Source organism: Xenopus laevis, chromosome 2S, assembly GCF_017654675.1.
Source record: "Xenopus laevis strain J_2021 chromosome 2S, Xenopus_laevis_v10.1, whole genome shotgun sequence".
Taxonomy (NCBI): domain Eukaryota; kingdom Metazoa; phylum Chordata; class Amphibia; order Anura; family Pipidae; genus Xenopus; species Xenopus laevis.
In genome coordinates, this window is record NC_054374.1 from 139,525,705 (window position 1) to 139,543,379 (window position 17,675).

A 17,675-nucleotide genomic window follows, 5' to 3' on the forward strand; every position below is an offset into this window, starting at 1 on the left:
GTACAAATGAGTACATAAATCATATAACAAAAATTGGCTGCACTCAAACTCTGTTCTCCCTTCTGTGAAATTGATTAAATCGGGCTAATTATTGCCACCACTCACCCTGTAACTTGGTGAACTCGGGTGCAGATGCCCCAGACCTTTCGTTTATTCAATATATGTTCACAGGCATTCAATATATACAGGTTACTCGCCGCTTGAAGTCCCTTGTCCGGGTGCAGCGCCCCGAACCCGCAGACCGCAGTCTGCTGATCCGTGTGTAATAAAAACTTACCCTGGTGGTCTAGTGGTGCGGCGGGGACGCCCGCCTCACCGCTCCTCTTCTCCCGAAATTCCGGGTTCCTAGGGCGCACGCTGCTTTATTTAAAGGCGCGAAATTTGAAAGTATAAATAGCTTGTTAAAGCTACAGGATTTTGCCCGTGATAGATTTATCCTGTGGTGCTTTTGAGCTTTGAGCTATCTGTTCTGATCCTGTTTTGATTCTGATTGATTCCTGTTGTGACCCCTGCCTGGCTACAGGCCCGGATTTGTGGCGAGGCCACATAGGCCCGGGCCTAGGGCGGCAAAAATGTAGGGGCGGCATGCCGCCCAACCGCAACCCTGCCCCCACATTGTTCCCGTGATTTAAATTGCGATCGATGTCGCTTCACGCAGCCGGCGCCAGGACCATGTAGTGCCGGCAGCGGCAGGGGGGCGTGCGCAACAGAAGAAGTCGGCGCTTGGACAATGCGGCCTTGGGGCGCCGCGATTTGAAATAGCCTGGCTATTCGACTATCCTGACTTCTGAAACCTGACCCTTGCCTGATATCCGACTTCGATTCTGCTTATCCCCTCTGATTGACTGCCTGGTTTGACCCTTGCCTGCCTGATTACGTTTACTCTCTGCCTGCCCCGACCCGGCCTGATCTGACTACGATTCTGTCTAACGCCTGGTACCATGACCTTGTGCCCCTTTGTTTGTCCAGAACCCCTCGCCTTGCACCTCTCGTTATAAGACATGGCGGCATCTGAGTAGCTGAGGGCTCTTCCCGAGGCCAAAGGCGGCTGCTACAAGCAGAAGCACGAGTCAAGACCAGGGTGCTTGGCATTGGTTCTGGGTGCCAACCGTTACACCATATATTGGATTTTACTGACTGTCAATAATGAAACAATTAGCTTGTGCTGTGAAGAATTATACAGAGCAAAGTGAGCCTCTCTCCTCTGTAGAGTGGGACAGGGGCTCCTTTTTAGTCAGGTAACTGCTTCCCAATCACAATGGCAACTTACTTAGGGTAGAATAATAATGATAAAATGTTTTATTATAACATAGATGGTTTCATTGTATTCTTTACAGGAAATTGTGAATCAGGCAGTGATAGACACAGTTAATAACACATTAATCCAAAAAGCACATGTATATATTCATAAACTGGCCTTGCAATCATATCCACTACAGTCTGGCAAGTGTCATCTTGGTACCCACCACTACTTGTCTGCAGCTGATAACACCCCAGCTACTGTATCTCACACTTCTAACATGTTACTATCCTGCCACTAACAACATTTCTGTCTCGGGTTTTCCAGCAGCATCCACTCTCTTCGTTGTTAAACAGTCAAAATAAAAGAAGTATGGTATCCATGACTATTTATAGACTAGCGATTACTTATAACACTAATTAAACTAGATGATGGAGCTATGAAATAAAACTCCAGATAAATCTTTATCAATAAAATACACGTTTTATTAAAATTAAAACACAACTGGTTCCATTTAAAGGAAAACTATATCCCTATGTAGGTCTGCATAAAACAGCTCATATGTAAAACACAGCTTCATGTAAATAAACCATTTTTAATAATCATAAACTTTTTTGGTATTATGTGCCATTGGGTAATCCTAAATCGAAAAGACAGAGTTCTGTCTTTTGCTTCCAAACTTCTTCCTGTTACTGTTAGTGCTGCAGTATTTCTGGTCAGGTGATCTCTGAGGCAGGGCACAGTTCATCATGAAATGGGGGCTCAAAGTAAAAGCACAATATTTACTTAAATATATATGCTATTTTGGCAAGGTTCTTTAATATGACACTCACTTTGATCTGTTGTATTAATGTATTAATTTTGGTGGTATAGTTTTTCTTTAAATAGTAAAATACTCAATCATAATGCTATATTAATATATTACTAAATTATTATATACAATAAATACTTAAAGATTTATTTATCTAGTTTATTTAGTTTGTATTTATACCTATGTTTATATCCTGATGGTTCGGATAATTATCAGCTCAGTAAGTAATTAATTAGCGATGAGTGAGAGTTTTTCACTGCAAAAATTACGCCTATATGGGCAAATTTACTAGGGCGAAGTGACTAACGCAGGCAAAAATTTGCAAGAGTGACGTCATTTTGATACTTCACCGATTTACTAACGGTCGCCGGTGTAACTTCACTAGAAAAGGAGATAGACTCTAGAGGTATTTCACTCCCTAACGCATGGCAAATTTTCACTCTGGCGAATGGATTTAACTACGCAAATTCACTAAGCTGCGGATTTTACTGAATGTTACCTCTTGCACCAGACTTGCCTTCGCCACCTCAGACCAGGCGAAGTGCAATAGAGTAGATAGGAGTTCCTCAAAAAATCCCAAAAAACGCTGCCGTCTTTTCCTTTTTCAGGGTGATAGGTTGAAAAATAGGATAAAATTTATTTGGGGTAACCGGCTTCCCCCCTACATTTCCTAACATATGGCACATAAACTATACACTGGGCTCATGTGTAGGGCAATCTAACAACTTTATTTTCTTTTATTAAGGTTTCCAGGGCTTGTGTAGTGTAATGTATTGGCTGCAACATATACGTCCATTGTACTTTAACTTCCCACCATATGCAAATTAGGCAATGCTAGCGCAACTTCACTTAGCTTGGCGCAGTAACACTAGTGCAACTTTGCCAGTGTTCGGCACCCTGGACGCAACTTCGGATTTTAGTGAATTAGCGTTGTCCTGGCGAATCTAAGCCTGGCGAAGCGCTGTGAGTGAAGCCGTCGCTGGCAAATTTTCGGAGGTTAGTGAATTTGCCCTATAGATTCAAATGGATGAAAAATATAATTGACGACCATAGACTTTTATGCATTTTGGCAAATATTCTTTGAATCAAAACGGGTCAGATTCGCCCATCACTGTTCTCTGCCTTACAATTCATTTAGAAATGTATTTACTTGCTAATTTGTACATACATATTTATTTTTCAACAGTTGAGTGTTGCAATCTTTTGGCTGGTTGACTCCAGGCAGAATGCAAGGGCCATGATGCAATGGGGTGGGGCTGTGATGCTATGATGGGCGGGTTTTAATGTCTGGGGCGGGGATTTAATCATAAGGTATCCTGCCCAGTTTTTCTAATTTGGAAACCGGGCAGGCAGTTTTGACCTGAGCAGCCCTTCAAAGAACCGGGATGTCTGGGTCAGAACTGGACAGTAGCAACCCTACCCTAGAGCTATGAGTATATGCCTGTTCCTCAATGCACAGGTTACTGTTTACACAGTGGCAGAGGTAAAAAAAGCTAATTTTCCCTACTATGTAAAGTGTAACTTGTGCTCTGAGCAAGGGACGTATCCTCATAGGCCCAGGGGTGTTATATGGAATCTCTAGTCACTTTTATGGGTGGATGTTGGCTAAACCTAGGCTAGACATCTTTGGGAAAGTTATTATTATTATTATTATTAACATGTATTTATATAGCGCCAACATATTGCGTAGCACTGTAAAGTAACTGTGATTATACAACTACATCACATGAATTACATACATAGAATATATGGAGTAACAAACATCACAATCAATACAGGTACAAAGAGGTGAGGAAGGCCCTATGCATAGGTATACAGTCTAAAGGGAAGGGAGTAATACACAAGGTGTGGGAGTGGGCAAGATCGAAGTAAGTGGGTGAGAAATGTGGTGTTGTATGTGGTGTTGCGTTTGGTAGTTAAGCAGAGTGAGGGTAGGCTTCTCGAAAGAAGTGGGTTTTCAGAGATTTTTTGAAAGCAGAAAGGTTGGGAGAAAGTCGGAGAGATCGTGGGAGAGCGTTCCAGAGGAGGGGTGCAGCCCTTCCAAAGTCTTGAATGCGAGCATGTGAGGAGGTAATGAGAGAAGAGTTGAGTAGCAGGTCAGTAGAGGAGCGTAGTAAGCGAGTGGGTGAGTATATAGAGATGAGTTCAGAGATGTAGGGTGGAGCAGAGTTGTGAAGTGCTTTGAAAGTCAGTGTCATTAATTTGAATTTGATTCTGAAAGGTAACGGAAGCCAGTGCAGGGATTGACAGAATGGCGAGGCAGAGGATGAGCGGTTGCTGAGGTGTATGAGCCTCGCAGCAGTGTTCATTATGGACTGGAGAGGTGACAGTCTCTGGAGGGGGAGGCCAATTAAAAGAGAGTTACAGTAGTCTAGACGCGATATGATGAGAGAGTGAATAAGAATTTTGGCAGCGTCTTGGGTGATAAATGATCGTATTTTGGATATGTTCCTTAGGTGGAAGTGACATGATTTAGTAAGTGACTGGATATGAGGAGTGAATGACAGGGCAGAATCTAGGATAACCCCAAGGCACCGGGCCTGGGGAGAGGGGGTGATAGTGGAATTGTTAACTATGATGGATACTTCGGGGATGCTACTGGTGTTTCTTGGAGGAAAGAGAACCATTTCAGTTTTAGAGAGGTTTAATTTAAGGTAGCATTGCGACATCCAGGTAGAGATAGCGGACAGGCAGGAGGAGACGCGAGTTAGGAGTTCTGGGTTGAGATCAGGAGATGAGAGATAGATCTGAGTATCGTCAGCATAGAGGTGGTAGTGGAAACCATACGAATTTATTAATTTGCCAAGGGAGGAAGTATAGAGGGAGAATAGTAATGGTCCCAGGACAGAGCCTTGAGGAACTCCAACAGAAAGAGGTAGGGGAGAAGATGATACTCCATTGTAGGAGACACTGAAGGAACGATTGGTGATGTAAGAAGAGAACCAGGACAGGGCTGTGTCACGAAGGCCAAGCGACTGGAGGGACTGGAGGAGGAGAGGGTGATCTACAGTGTCAAATGCGGCTGAGAGGTCAAGCAGTATTAGTAGTGAGAAATGATTGTTGGCTTTAGCGGTTAAAAGGTCATTAGTTAGTCGAGTCAGGGCAGTTTCCGTGGAGTGTTGTGGCTTAAAACCAGATTGTAGGGGGTCCAGCAGGTTATTGTCAGAGAGGAATGAGGTAAGTCGGTTGTAGACTAGGCGCTCAAATAGTTTAGAGATGAAAGGTAGCAGAGAGATAGGTCGGAGGTTGTCAAGATTGGAGGGATCAAGAGAGGGTTTTTTCAGAATGGGGGTGACAAGAGCATGTTTTAGTTGAGAAGGAAACAGTCCAGTTGAGAGCGAAAGATTAAATAGGTGAGTTAAGGCTTTGATTAGACAAGGATTGGTATTGCGGAGAAGTTTCGAGGGAATTGGATCAAGCGGGCAAGTGGTAAGGTGAGAAGAGGCCAGAAGCTTTGAGACTTGGAAAGTTGGAAAAAGGGACCCCCTGAAGGTGGCAGGAAAATTAAATTCTATCCCCCATATGTAATAAAAGGTACTAAGTTTGCCCTGGAGCAGTAAACCAAAGGAACCAATAAGATGCTTGCTTTTAAACAGGTGACCAATAAATTTTACCTGCTTATTAGTTGCTATAGTTTACTACTCCTGGGGAAACTTAGTGCCATTTATTACATAACTCCATATGTGTATGAGGTGTCCTCTATTGAGGAGAATGGAAAAGTAGAGTTGGGAAGGCAATTCCCACCAGACTGTAGTGGTTAGGAGACAATGTAGTTTGTAAAAACCCTTGAGACAGCACTGAGAGATCCTTGTTTATTGGGTCAGACAGTTGCTGGTGTAAGTAATAGCCATTGGGTTTCTTCTTTACTTCTTAAAATTATTATTCTGTTGAATAATAACAATAATAATAACCCTGAATAATCATTGGTCAATCAAAGTTCATGATTCATCCCCCCTTGTTCAACTGGTGAATACAAGCTGACTGGCTGACGTTCTTTGTAAAAATGCCAAGGCACCAAGAAAATGTAAACAGAGATTGCAAGAATACCCATTTAAACCTTTAACCTTCACAGAAGTTTTATGTTCTAGGGGTTTTAAAAAATGTTTTGATTACTGTGCTCCTTGAAACAATTCTTTGCATTTCACAGAAGCAAATGATTCAGGTATCTCTTTTAAGCAACAACAAAACCATCATCTTATTCACCAGTCCTCCACCAAAACAAGCTGAGCAGCATTTTAATAGACATTCCACTTTAGACACCAGGGATAGTTATTCAAACACCAATATATTTAATTGAGGACATTGTACATTTAAAGGGGAATTTAAAGAAAGTTGCTAAAGAAGTGGTTTAAAATATATTTTTACCAGTTTCCTAAGACGTATTCCCCTTTGTATTCATAAATATTAAATAATTATTTTCCTTGATGCAAAGCTCATTCTGTCATTTCTGGTATTGACTTGACTTCCATTATCACAAAGGCTGCCTTCACACAACCTCTTTATCTACTCCCACAGTGCTCCTGTTGTGTTATAATACACAAACAAGAAGATATAAGGGGACATTGCAGTATCAGTGAGTAGTTGCATGTTGTCAGTAGTGTGTGGTTAGTGAAACAGGAACATAAAGATAAATATTTGAGCTGCACAGATTCTCCTTATACTAAGTATATTTCAACAACTGACAATTTACTTGTTTATATTCACAAAATGTTCCTGTTGAAAAAACTTGGAACTTTGCCACCAAAGGACAATTGAAATAATAATTTTTGGTTTCATTGGTGGAATGAGAGCAACTTGCAGATCTGGTTGTAGATTACATATGTTGCAACAGCAATAGTGGTGTAAAAATATTTATACATCCACAAAAACATGTCTCCAGAGTCAACTTTTAATCATTTTTGTCCAGTGTTCTTCCTAGTATTAGCGTCTCCTTTAATCAATCACAACTAAACACCATTTGTTTTCCCATATGGAATTCGTCCAGTTGAGAGTTCCTAGGGCTAAGTTACTTACTGGGCTGTAAAACACCCATATCCCTCTCTACATGTTGCTACTTTTTCTACTAAACTTATCCAACCATCTAGAAATTCTTTTTGTCACTTGAACTTTGCATGCTATGTACTGGTGGTTAAAAATGAATTTATTCGTCTTTTATAAAAAGCAGTTAATTTCACTTAAGAGACCCAGTCCCCATTTTTGCATTTACCAGTTGTGTTTTTATCCTTCATACAGTAGCTTCATCCTTCCTGCTTGAAAGTGATACACCGTATTTGCATTCTCATGCCATAGACTCCTTCAGGTTAGTTTCTGACTTTATGGGCAATGGCAAGCAGGAAGTTTTCCAGTGTTAGACTGTACTGGTAATACACAGATAAAAGATCAGGTGAGCACCGGCCATCGTGGGACCCTGCAGACCCAGACCCATGTAAGTGGTTTGCAGTATGTGGTAGGGGAAGTGGGTTGAGAGGGGCCCTAAGGTAGTGGCCCCGGTGGGCCCAGGACACCCCATATGACATGAGTTTCCTCATGTAACCCCAATTTGGCTTAAAAGGCAAAAAACAACTAGTGAGGTAGAGCTACACTGGGCCCTCTTTAAGCAGGATGGGCTTTCGGTAAAAGAGCTGGAGCTGGGAACTCGGTTGGAGGGGCCCTAAGGTAGTGGCCCCGGTGGGCCCAGGATACCCCATATGACATGAGTTTCCTCATGTAACTCTTTAAGCAGGATGGGCTTTTCGGTGAAAGAGCTTGAGCTGGGAACTCGGTTGGAGGGGCCCTAAGGTAGTGGCCCCGGTGGGCCCAGGACACCCCATATAACATGAGTTTCCTCATGTAACCCTAATTTGGCTTAAAAGGCAAAAACCAACTAGTGAGGTAGAGCTACACTGGGCCCTATTTGAGCAGGATGGGCTTTCGGTAAGTGGAAAGAGCAAGCGAGAGTATTGTTGATACTACATCTCTAGACCAATAATATGAAACAATAGAAAAAGGGTGCCAGGGAATCTTTGCAAACAAAATAACAACAGACTTTATTCAATATAAAGCGCCACAGGGTTACATATACTCACAGCAAATGCAGTAGATCAATAAATGCCAGGTACAATCACAGGTCTAGCACATGCAGACATAATGGCACCCAGGGCAGCCATCAGGGGGGGACAGGGGGGAGAGTTGTAGGGGGCCCCGAGGGTAAGGGGGGCCCGGCCAAGCCACACTTTCTTGGTTAGCCGGGCCCCCCTTCTTTCTGAGAGCTGCTGACTCCGGGAAGGAATGGCGGGAGCACAAGGGGAGGTATCTTCTGTTCATTACTTCCCCTTATTGGTTACTGAGTTTAAGTCCCGGTTGAGCTGCTCAGGGATTGGATAGATGAGGTTTGAACTTCTCCTCCAGTTCATCCAATCGCCATGCAACTTTACCAGGACTTGAAATTCTGTGACCAATAAGGGAAGAAAATGCTGTCAGTTGGCAGCTCACTGACAGCAGATGGGCCACACTAATAAAGTAAATGTAACATGGCAGGGCCCCCCTAAAGGTAACCCTTTGTGGTCCCTGTTGTGTGGTGGGGCCCTGGGCACCAAATTTTTTTTAAACTTCTGGGGGAGGCAAGCTTTTTTTACATTTACGTTTAAGGGGGGCCCTTGCCACCAATTTTCTTATAACGTGGGGGGGCCCTGGCCACCAATTTTTTTTATAATGTGGGGGGGGGCCCTGGCCACCAATTTTTTTCCCCATGTGGGGTCCTAGCCACCAATATTTTTTAATGGGGGGCCCTGACCACAGATGTTTTTTTAATGGGGGGGAGCCCTGACCACAAATGTGTTTTTCAATGAGGGGCCCTGACCACCAATATTTTTTTTTATTAACATGTGGGAACCATAGCCACCAATGTTTTTTTTTTTTCAGTGTGTGGTGGGGGTGGACCTGTGGGGTGGGGAGGAAGGACCTGTAGGTGGGGCTTGTGGTGGGCTCGTATGGAGCCGTGCGATTTCTGATGGCGGCCCCTGAGGCAGCACCCCCGATGCTGTCCCCCTCTCCTGCTCCGCGCTTAAAAGTTTAGCGTCAGAGTGGGTCAAAGGGGACTGCATCGCAAGCGCAGCAAGCACGTACTGCGATTACTGCACTAGCAGAGCCGGTTTAAAAACCGGAAATTCGGCTCCTAAAGTTACAGGAGGCAGCTTTTTGCTGCCCCTTGTAACTGGCCGCTCACCTTGCCTCTTGGCAGGAACGGCTCTGGCACCATTGAAGGAATAGCAGGGGAGTTAAAGTATATACCTTTTAGGTTGTCAATGGCTCATGTGATCCAGATCCCTACAATAAACTTAGAACCAGGATAGAACAATAACCGGTTTCCTTGTAAATACTGAAATCCCTTCACTACAGGCAGTGACTGGGGGATAGCTACTCCTGTCTATTCTCCTTGGTGGAGCTGAAAGCTGCTTTTGATAACTAATGCTGACTGACTCATTCTCCCTAGAGAGTGCTATAACCGTGGCTATCCTGCACACTATCTAACCTCATTAATGGGGTCCCTGTTCCCGACTTCACTAAAGGGCTTGTTAGTAGACATAGCAGCGCCTAATTTATAATGGAAGTACAACAATTTGGCATTGGTACAACAATAGGGTAGTGTGCATCTGACTGTGGGGAAAGAATTCAAATGCTTGCTGCACATGCAGTTGTAAATGGGCACTAATGAAATTTTACATCCAGAACTGAATTGTTAATAGCGGATATTTTTGGAACCTTAATGATAGCTCTGAATTGCCGCTCTCTACCAACACGTGAACATACGTGAAACAAAACAAGATTTTGTTCATTAAAATATGTGTGTTAACATCATTAGCAAAGAAGGATAAAGCCACCTTGCCCTGTTTTGATATACTTTATATGATATGATAGATTAAATAGCTTGACATTAGAGTTTGTAAACACAAAGAGACGCTAATAAGTTTAATTTACACCTGTATTTAGTAAGTGTAGAAGGATTGTGATGTCGAGATTGCCAAACCCAAGCTATTAGAGTTACAAATGTGTTTTTAATGTGTTAGGCAACCAAGCCCTCATCTAAAACATATAAAAGGAAAACTTTGAATTTGTAATAGCGGTTAAGTGTCCTCTTGGGCTTCCTGTATTATCAGCACTGCACCTGGTTATAGATCTGAAGAAGGAACAATGAGTCAAGTCCGACAGTCCTTGGGCAGCAAACCTGGATCATGCAATGTTCGAGGCTACACAGCTTGTTCCATTGGTGGAGGATTTGTAGGGCCAAAATATAATTTCAGCTCTTTATCTTCTGCTGGAGGTAACACCATCTACCACAACAGTGGAAAGCTAAAATCCACTGGAAGCCTATATAGCTTAGGGGGTCACAAAAGAACCTCTGTCAGCAGTGGGAGAGTCCTTGGATCCACATTGGGTACCAGCATGGGATTTGGAACAGACACCTTTCCCGTATGTCCACCAGGAGGTATCCAAAAGGTTACAGTCAACCAAATTCTCCTCCAGCCAGTAAATGTAGATATTGACCCAAATATCCAAAAGGTACGAAGTGAAGAAAGGGATCAAATCAAGTGCCTCAACAACAAATTTGCAGGTTTTATTGACAAGGTAAGTTTATGTATTGTAATACTACATATTAAAAACTAAAGAAACATACCAAGTTTAAAGGAATGTATTTTAAATACTTTTTATTTTTCTGTATTGAATCCCTTTAGGTTCGATTTCTTGAACAACAAAATCAAATTCTGGCAACAAAACTGAACTTTTTGCAAGACAAAAGTCAGAAACTTTCCTCTAGACGAGATACTATTAAACCGTTATTCGATGCCTACATTACCAACCTTCAGAGACAACTGGAAGGATCAAAGAACGAAAAATGCCACCTAGATGGGGAACTTAAGAATATGCAAGATGTGGTGGAAGAGTTCAAGTCTAAGTTAGTTCAAATTCAAACCAATTCCATTATAAATGCTATTATAAACATATGGTGGGCTCATTTACACAATAATGGAACATATCTGACATGGAAATTTAATACTGAGTGCAAATATATAATAGGATGCTTAAAAATAATTTACTGTTTGTAGCCTTGTTGGCTTTTCCAAGGAACATTCATTCTGTAATGAATATTTGGTTGTTTCTGTAGTTTCAGTGCTCTTCTTCATATTGTATGACATTGACCTATGTATCGATTTCCTAACAGATATGAAGAAGAGGTTAATAAGAGAACATGTGCCGAAAATGAGTTTGTAGCCCTCAAAAAGGTACGTTTGAACAATATTTATGAGAATATTCATAAAAATTGCAAATCTACTGACATTGTCTGCACATATATGACCATGCCTCTTATTCACAAACACTCATTTAAGAGATTCCATCCCCTTTTCGGAACATGAATGTATACGTGCTGTCATTTTCTGACTTTTGCTTCAGTGAGCACACATAAAACACTAATAAGCTATAAAAAATAAATTATCCCCCATATTTATTTTTATTTATTTTTTATAAATGTTTACATGAACCAATGTAAATAGCAAAGTTTATGTGGCAGGAAATCTGCATCACATCCTTATAATTAATTCAAATCCCATATTTTACATCATCAGCAGTACTTTGACTATAACCATGTGGATAAAACACAAGATACAGTAACCTAGAAAGTATGTTCTTGTACCAAGAGCAGAATGATTTCGCACTTTTACAATACACATAAATGTGGTAAGATTCAGGTTATAATTAAAGCACTAGAATTAAGGACAACCAAACCATTCCATAAATTCCTTTCTTCAATGCATGGTTTGTGTTGATTAGTATTAATAGTAGTCCTCACCGTCAATCCCGTTGACTTATACTGGTGCATGCAATTTGCTTATTTAAATGTATTTTTTTGCTTTATAAAAGCAATTTTATGAACTGGATGTATATGCATCACAATGCTTTATTCCACGTTTGTGCATGGACAAATACATATGCATGTAAAAAAAATTCTGTATTACATTAATAGTCGTTCTAATGTACAGTGAGTTGTTCCAAAGAACGTACATGCTTAATTCAGTACTTTAGATCTATCAAAGCATTGAATTAATAACTGGGTGGCTATTTACCCATCAAAGTGGCTAGTACTTTATTTCTTGTGGTTAAAGCAGATCCTGCTGTAAATCAAGGTTATGTGTGTTTCCGCTAAGGACTTATTGCAAGACAGAACATTTTTCTTTTCAAGTTTACTTCCAAACATATTTATATAATCAACAGAGGTGTGGCCCAATGTGTGAGATAATAATAATTTTACTCACCCTCACTCAATACACAGTTATGGGATCCATCCTCCAGAATGTTCTGGACATATGCTGATATTTTTGAGCACCATTAAAAAATCATGTCAAATAAACCCAATAGGATTGTTTTGCCACCAATATGGATTCATGCAGCTTAGTTACCACCACAGTACAAGGTACTGTTTTATTATCATAGAGAAAAAGAAAATCAATTAAAAATCATTTTAAAATATTTTAATGATATCTAAGGAAGATGGCCTCCAGTGGAGCTTTCTGAATAATGAGTTTCCAGATAAGAGATCCCATACTTGTAGCAACTTTGACCAGACTGTGAATGTCTAGTAGATCTTCTAGTAATACCTTTCTTCTTCTTTTTTTAAGGATGTGGATATATTGTACATGAAAAAAGCAGAGATGGAGGCCAAAGAGGAATCCTTGGGAAATGAGATCAACTTCTTGAGGAGCATCTTTGATGCGGTACTAAACCTCGCCAAATAGAGCCACTACATCATATAGAATTAATTTTCTACTCTAAAGCTTTTTTTTTGGTATCCTCCCCAAACAAAAATGTCACTCCCCAGTAGGATCATTACTAAGATAAAAATTCAGTGTGGGTCTTTTCTTGCAGGAACTAGCCAAGCTACAAGACTGTCTTTCTGATATCAATGTTGTTCTGTGCATGGACAACAACCGGGAATTGGACCTGAATGGCCTCATTGCAGATTGTAAAGCACAGTATGAGGAAATTGCTGCCAGAAGCAAAGCTGAAGCCGAGGCTGCATATGCCAAAAAGGTTAGGACTTTCATCTAGCCACAACCCATTACAGTCTTCTAATTTTAGTTTTTATCTGTAGCATTCAATTTTATAGTAATGGTTTCTAAACCACAGATGGCAGTGACAAAGGGAATGTGTGTTTCCCATTGATGAAAGATGGATAGAAAATTTGGAACTGCCACTGTTTTTTACCATAATGAATGATGGTTTGTTCAAATATCAATGTTCATGTATAAAGAAACCTAGCATTGTAGTGTAGGTATAGGCTGATGGCCTGAATAAGCAGATCTAAAATGAAATGCTTACCTTCCAATCATTTCTACATCTGTTGTCGCTCGTGAGCAGGACAGGGGGCATAAAAATCTCTTTGAAATCCTCCTCCAGCCAATGGTCCTCCAGCTGGAAAGCCCTGTGTTATATTATTGGCTTACTAGCATGGATAAGTTGAACAGCTGTAAACAGGGCAATAAAAACGAGTCAGGACTATAAAATAGACAAGAATTTTGTTGAAACTCATTGCTCTGGTCTTTTTTATACATATATATAAAAAAATTCACTGCAAACAGAGCATGTTTGCTACTAGCTTATTTTTTTCCCTCTCCTGCACCAGTTCCAACAGCTGAAGGATGCAGCAGGACATCATGGAGACAATCTACGGAGCTCTAAGACTGAAATTCAAGACCTGAATACCATGATAAAGAGACTCCAGGCAGAGATTGAGTGCGTGAAGAAACAGGTAAAGATATGACATTCATGAAGATATAAATAAAAAGATTAGTTTTTGTTGAGTTTGAATGTGCAGTCTGATAGTCCATGTTCAGGTGGCACAGAGGGCTAGAGGCTTGAGGAACTGGATGTTGGGGTACACATAATTCATATGGGTCTCTATGAAGAATAATTGATGGTATAACATCATATCAGTATTTTTATTATTATGGATTATGGAGCGTTTGAAAGGAGTGAATATGTGGTAGACAGGCCCGGATTTGTAGCAAGGCCACATAGGCCCGGGCCTAGGGTGGCAAAAAATAAGGGCGGCATGCCGCCCAGCCGCATTATGGGGACATGTGCGTCCCCATTCAATTACACCATTTCGCCGGCGCGCTGGGAAGGGGAAGTGTAGGCGGGCGCTAGGACCGCGCGACCGCCTGATTGGACCGCACGGCCTAGGGGCGGCCGGCAAAGAAATCCGGTGCTTGAGGTAGAAGAGGCAGGATTATTGATTTGTAGAAAGCAGTATCATTACTTCAATATTGGATTATATTTGTCACTTTTTCACATAATATATATGAGGAATACAGGATTTTCTTATATTAAGACAAGCAAGGGATGTTCTTATTCAATGATAGTGATACTTTATTACATTATTTATCCTGAAGATTGCTGGCCTGCAAGCCGCCATTTGTAATGCAGAATCTAGAGGCGACGCTACTTTGAAAGATGCCAGATGTAAGATGGCAGAGTTGGAGGCCGTATTACAGAAAGCCAAAGAGGACTTGGCCCTTCAGTTGAAGGAATATCAGGAGCTTCTCAGAGTCAAATTAGCTCTGGATGTTGAAATTGCTACCTACAGAACTCTTCTGGAGGGAGAGGAGAGCAGGTTAGTACTTGTGTAGATAGGAAATGGAGAAAGTATTTATATTGTGCTTTAATACTTTGCTGTTCCAACTGCTTTCAAGTGCAAATAGTAAAATATACAAATCCTTTAGATCAAGCACGACTTCTATAAGGTGTTTCTATAAGTTTCTACACAAATACACCTCTACATGTGCCATACACTTTACCTGCCAATAAAAGTGGTACAAGGGCATAGAAAAGTCACATCTAGTAATATTTTTAGTTTTTTTTTCCCAAATACAAATCATGATATAAACAACATTCAATACAAACACATCTTTGCAGTTTTAAAACCAATTTCCCAGCAACAGGTTTGTGCATGGGCCTCTATTTGAGTATAAAGGGAACAAGTATTGCCAATGGCTAATGGGGGTACATTTTATAGTAACTGCACAAGATGATCTATCAGCCCTAGTGAAGAAGAGTAGAATACACTGAGAACCAGTCCATAACCTTTTTATTTTTCCTTTTAGAATGCATGGAGAAATTACTAATGATGTCAAAATATGTAAGTATAACTCTGCTTTAATCAATGAAGATAATTCTTAATTTCTCCAGCAATATGTTTCATTATATGTTTTCTTTTCATTTGCAGCTGTGTACACCAATGGAAAGCTTGGAAACTCAAATGCTGAATGTATATCTTCATGCAGCTTGAAAAACAGTGGAAGTGTCCTTGCAGGAGTAGAAGCTCCCAAGTGTGCCCCCAAGTGTGCACAGTCAGCAAAACCCTGCGGGACCACCTGTACCAAATTTGGCTATTAGATATGTACGGTATATGTTAAAATACCCCAGTCCGAAAAATGAACATCCAAGTCTTAAGAAACTGCTGTGCTGGACCTCTGTCTGCTTTTCTCATTTTAACTCACTCCTGCTTTCCTTACCAGACAAATACGTGGGTCATTTACAAATAACCAATTTGGGACATACCAAGAATAACAAATGTTTGTTAACTTGACCATATAATATTACAGTCTTGTCCTGACCAGAATGTAAAAGTTGTCAGTTGTTCTGTTCTATGTACATGGAAATGCAACTAAAATCCATGATTTAGTGGATCAGACCCTGAACAATTCATAATCCATATGACCCATGATAGTAAATATGTTATTCGCATCATTAACATAATGAAACACAGCAATTGCCATTTGAATATGCCAACCTGTGATCACCCACTGCTCAAATTTAATATGACTTTTAATCTGTGATATGAAGCCACTCTTTACCTAATTGTTTCTCTAATATCTTTATAACCTCTGTTGCAAGTGATGGGGTTGCTATTTGTGAGAGGAGCATTTGACGCAACACTGACGGTAGTTAAATCTGTATCGCTAATAAACTGCTTCTGAAAATCATTCTGTTGTGTCTGCTTTTTCATTGCTTAGAAAACTGGCACTTAATCGCCATTGATATGAAATAAGTAAATTGCACTATCCACGTGCATTAGCCACAGAAATATATAGCAATGGTGCTCATGTTTAAACACTAACAAAGCTTCCCAGGAAAGGAAACCCTTGTATTTGATGGAACTAAGCTGCATGAGCCCATATGGGTGGCAAAACAATCCTCTTTGGTTTGTTTAATGTTTAAATGTTTTTTTTTAGCAGAATTAAGGTATGGTGATCCAAATTAAAGAAAGATCACTTATCTGGAAAACCTCAGGCACAGAGCATTTACACTCATTTGCACCTTGTGTCTTGTTTCCATGATTTGGGGGGCATTTTAATACTTATACTTAAGCAAACCACAGTGTGTTACTGTATTAGCCTCCCCTTGTAAGTAAGAGTTGTATGTAAGTCGGGTGTATGTAACTCAAGGACTCCCTATAATTATAAATTCAAGTGGTATTGTCACTCACCCTGGTGGTCTAGTGGGTCGAAGGGGGCACCCGCCGCGCCCTCGGCTGGGACGCAGGCACACTCTGCTCCTCTTCTGCTTCAGTGCCAGACGCTTAGGGCGCGTGCTTGCGCATCTCCTTTTCTTATAGGCACATTGATGCTGGCATGACGTCAGCGCGCAATGGCATGAAATTCAAACGCTATTTAAAGGAACTTCGGCACTGAGATCTTTGTCCGTTATTGGTTCATCTTCGTGAGTTCCTGGGTGCTATTCTTGTATTCTGATTCCTGTTTTGACGCCTGCCTGATTGACTATTCTGACTTCTGTGATCCTGACCCCTGCCTGTTAACCGACTATTCTGACTTCTGTAATCAAACCTGTGCCTGCTTGACTCTTCTGATTGATCTCCTGGTTTTGACCTTTGCCTGTCTGACTCCGCTTGAATTCTGCCTGTACCGACCCGGCCTGTTTGACTACGCCTTTGTCCATTCCTTGAATCGTGACCTTCTGCCCAAAAGACTTTGCTAACGATCGTGCCCCTTTGCTCGTCAGAACCCTCACATGGCTCCTCTCTTAATAAGACCTGGTGGCATCCAATTAGCCGAGGGCTCCTCCCGAGGTGAAAGGCGGCTGCTAAAGGCAGAAGCAAGAGCCGAGACCAGAGAGCATAGCATTGGTTCTGGATTTTGGGTGCTCAGGGATGGGCGAATTTGACCCGTTTCGTTTCGCCAAAAATTCGCCGCCGGCGAAATGTCGCAGACGCCCATTAAAGTCTATGGGTGTCAAAAAAATTTGTCGCGCGGCGAAATTATTTTATCTTTTTTTTTGACGCACGTCTCCCTAGCACTGCTGATTCATGACAGGTATTTAAAATAGCATTTTTGTGAATGTGTAGCGCTGGTCGCAATGTAAAATCATTTGCTGGTAAATATTACATTGATCATTATTGCTAATCAAAGGTTAGCATTAACACCTGCTCTTCAGTTTCATTAAATATTTTGTCGCAGAAAACGCTTTGCGATTGCAAAATTTTATTACATCCACTGCTCATGTTCGCAAAAGCCATTTGTTCACAAATATTGTGAAGAAGTCTATGAGGTCTGTTATTGGACAAAAAGGACA

The 17,675-nt window shown here is 41.1% G+C and overlaps 1 protein-coding gene across 1 annotated transcript; it reads left to right on the forward strand.

The window, feature by feature from the left end:
• Window positions 1-10,124: 10,124 nt before the first annotated feature.
• krt78.3.S (keratin 78, gene 3 S homeolog) lies at window positions 10,125-16,069 on the forward strand. Its single transcript, XM_018248638.2, has 9 exons — window positions 10,125-10,655; window positions 10,763-10,983; window positions 11,251-11,311; window positions 12,704-12,799; window positions 12,951-13,115; window positions 13,708-13,833; window positions 14,477-14,697; window positions 15,188-15,222; window positions 15,310-16,069. Exons 1-9 carry the CDS (start codon window positions 10,221-10,223, stop codon window positions 15,477-15,479), a joined length of 1,530 nt encoding a protein of 509 aa, XP_018104127.1. The 5' UTR covers window positions 10,125-10,220; the 3' UTR covers window positions 15,480-16,069.
• Window positions 16,070-17,675: the final 1,606 nt, after the last annotated feature.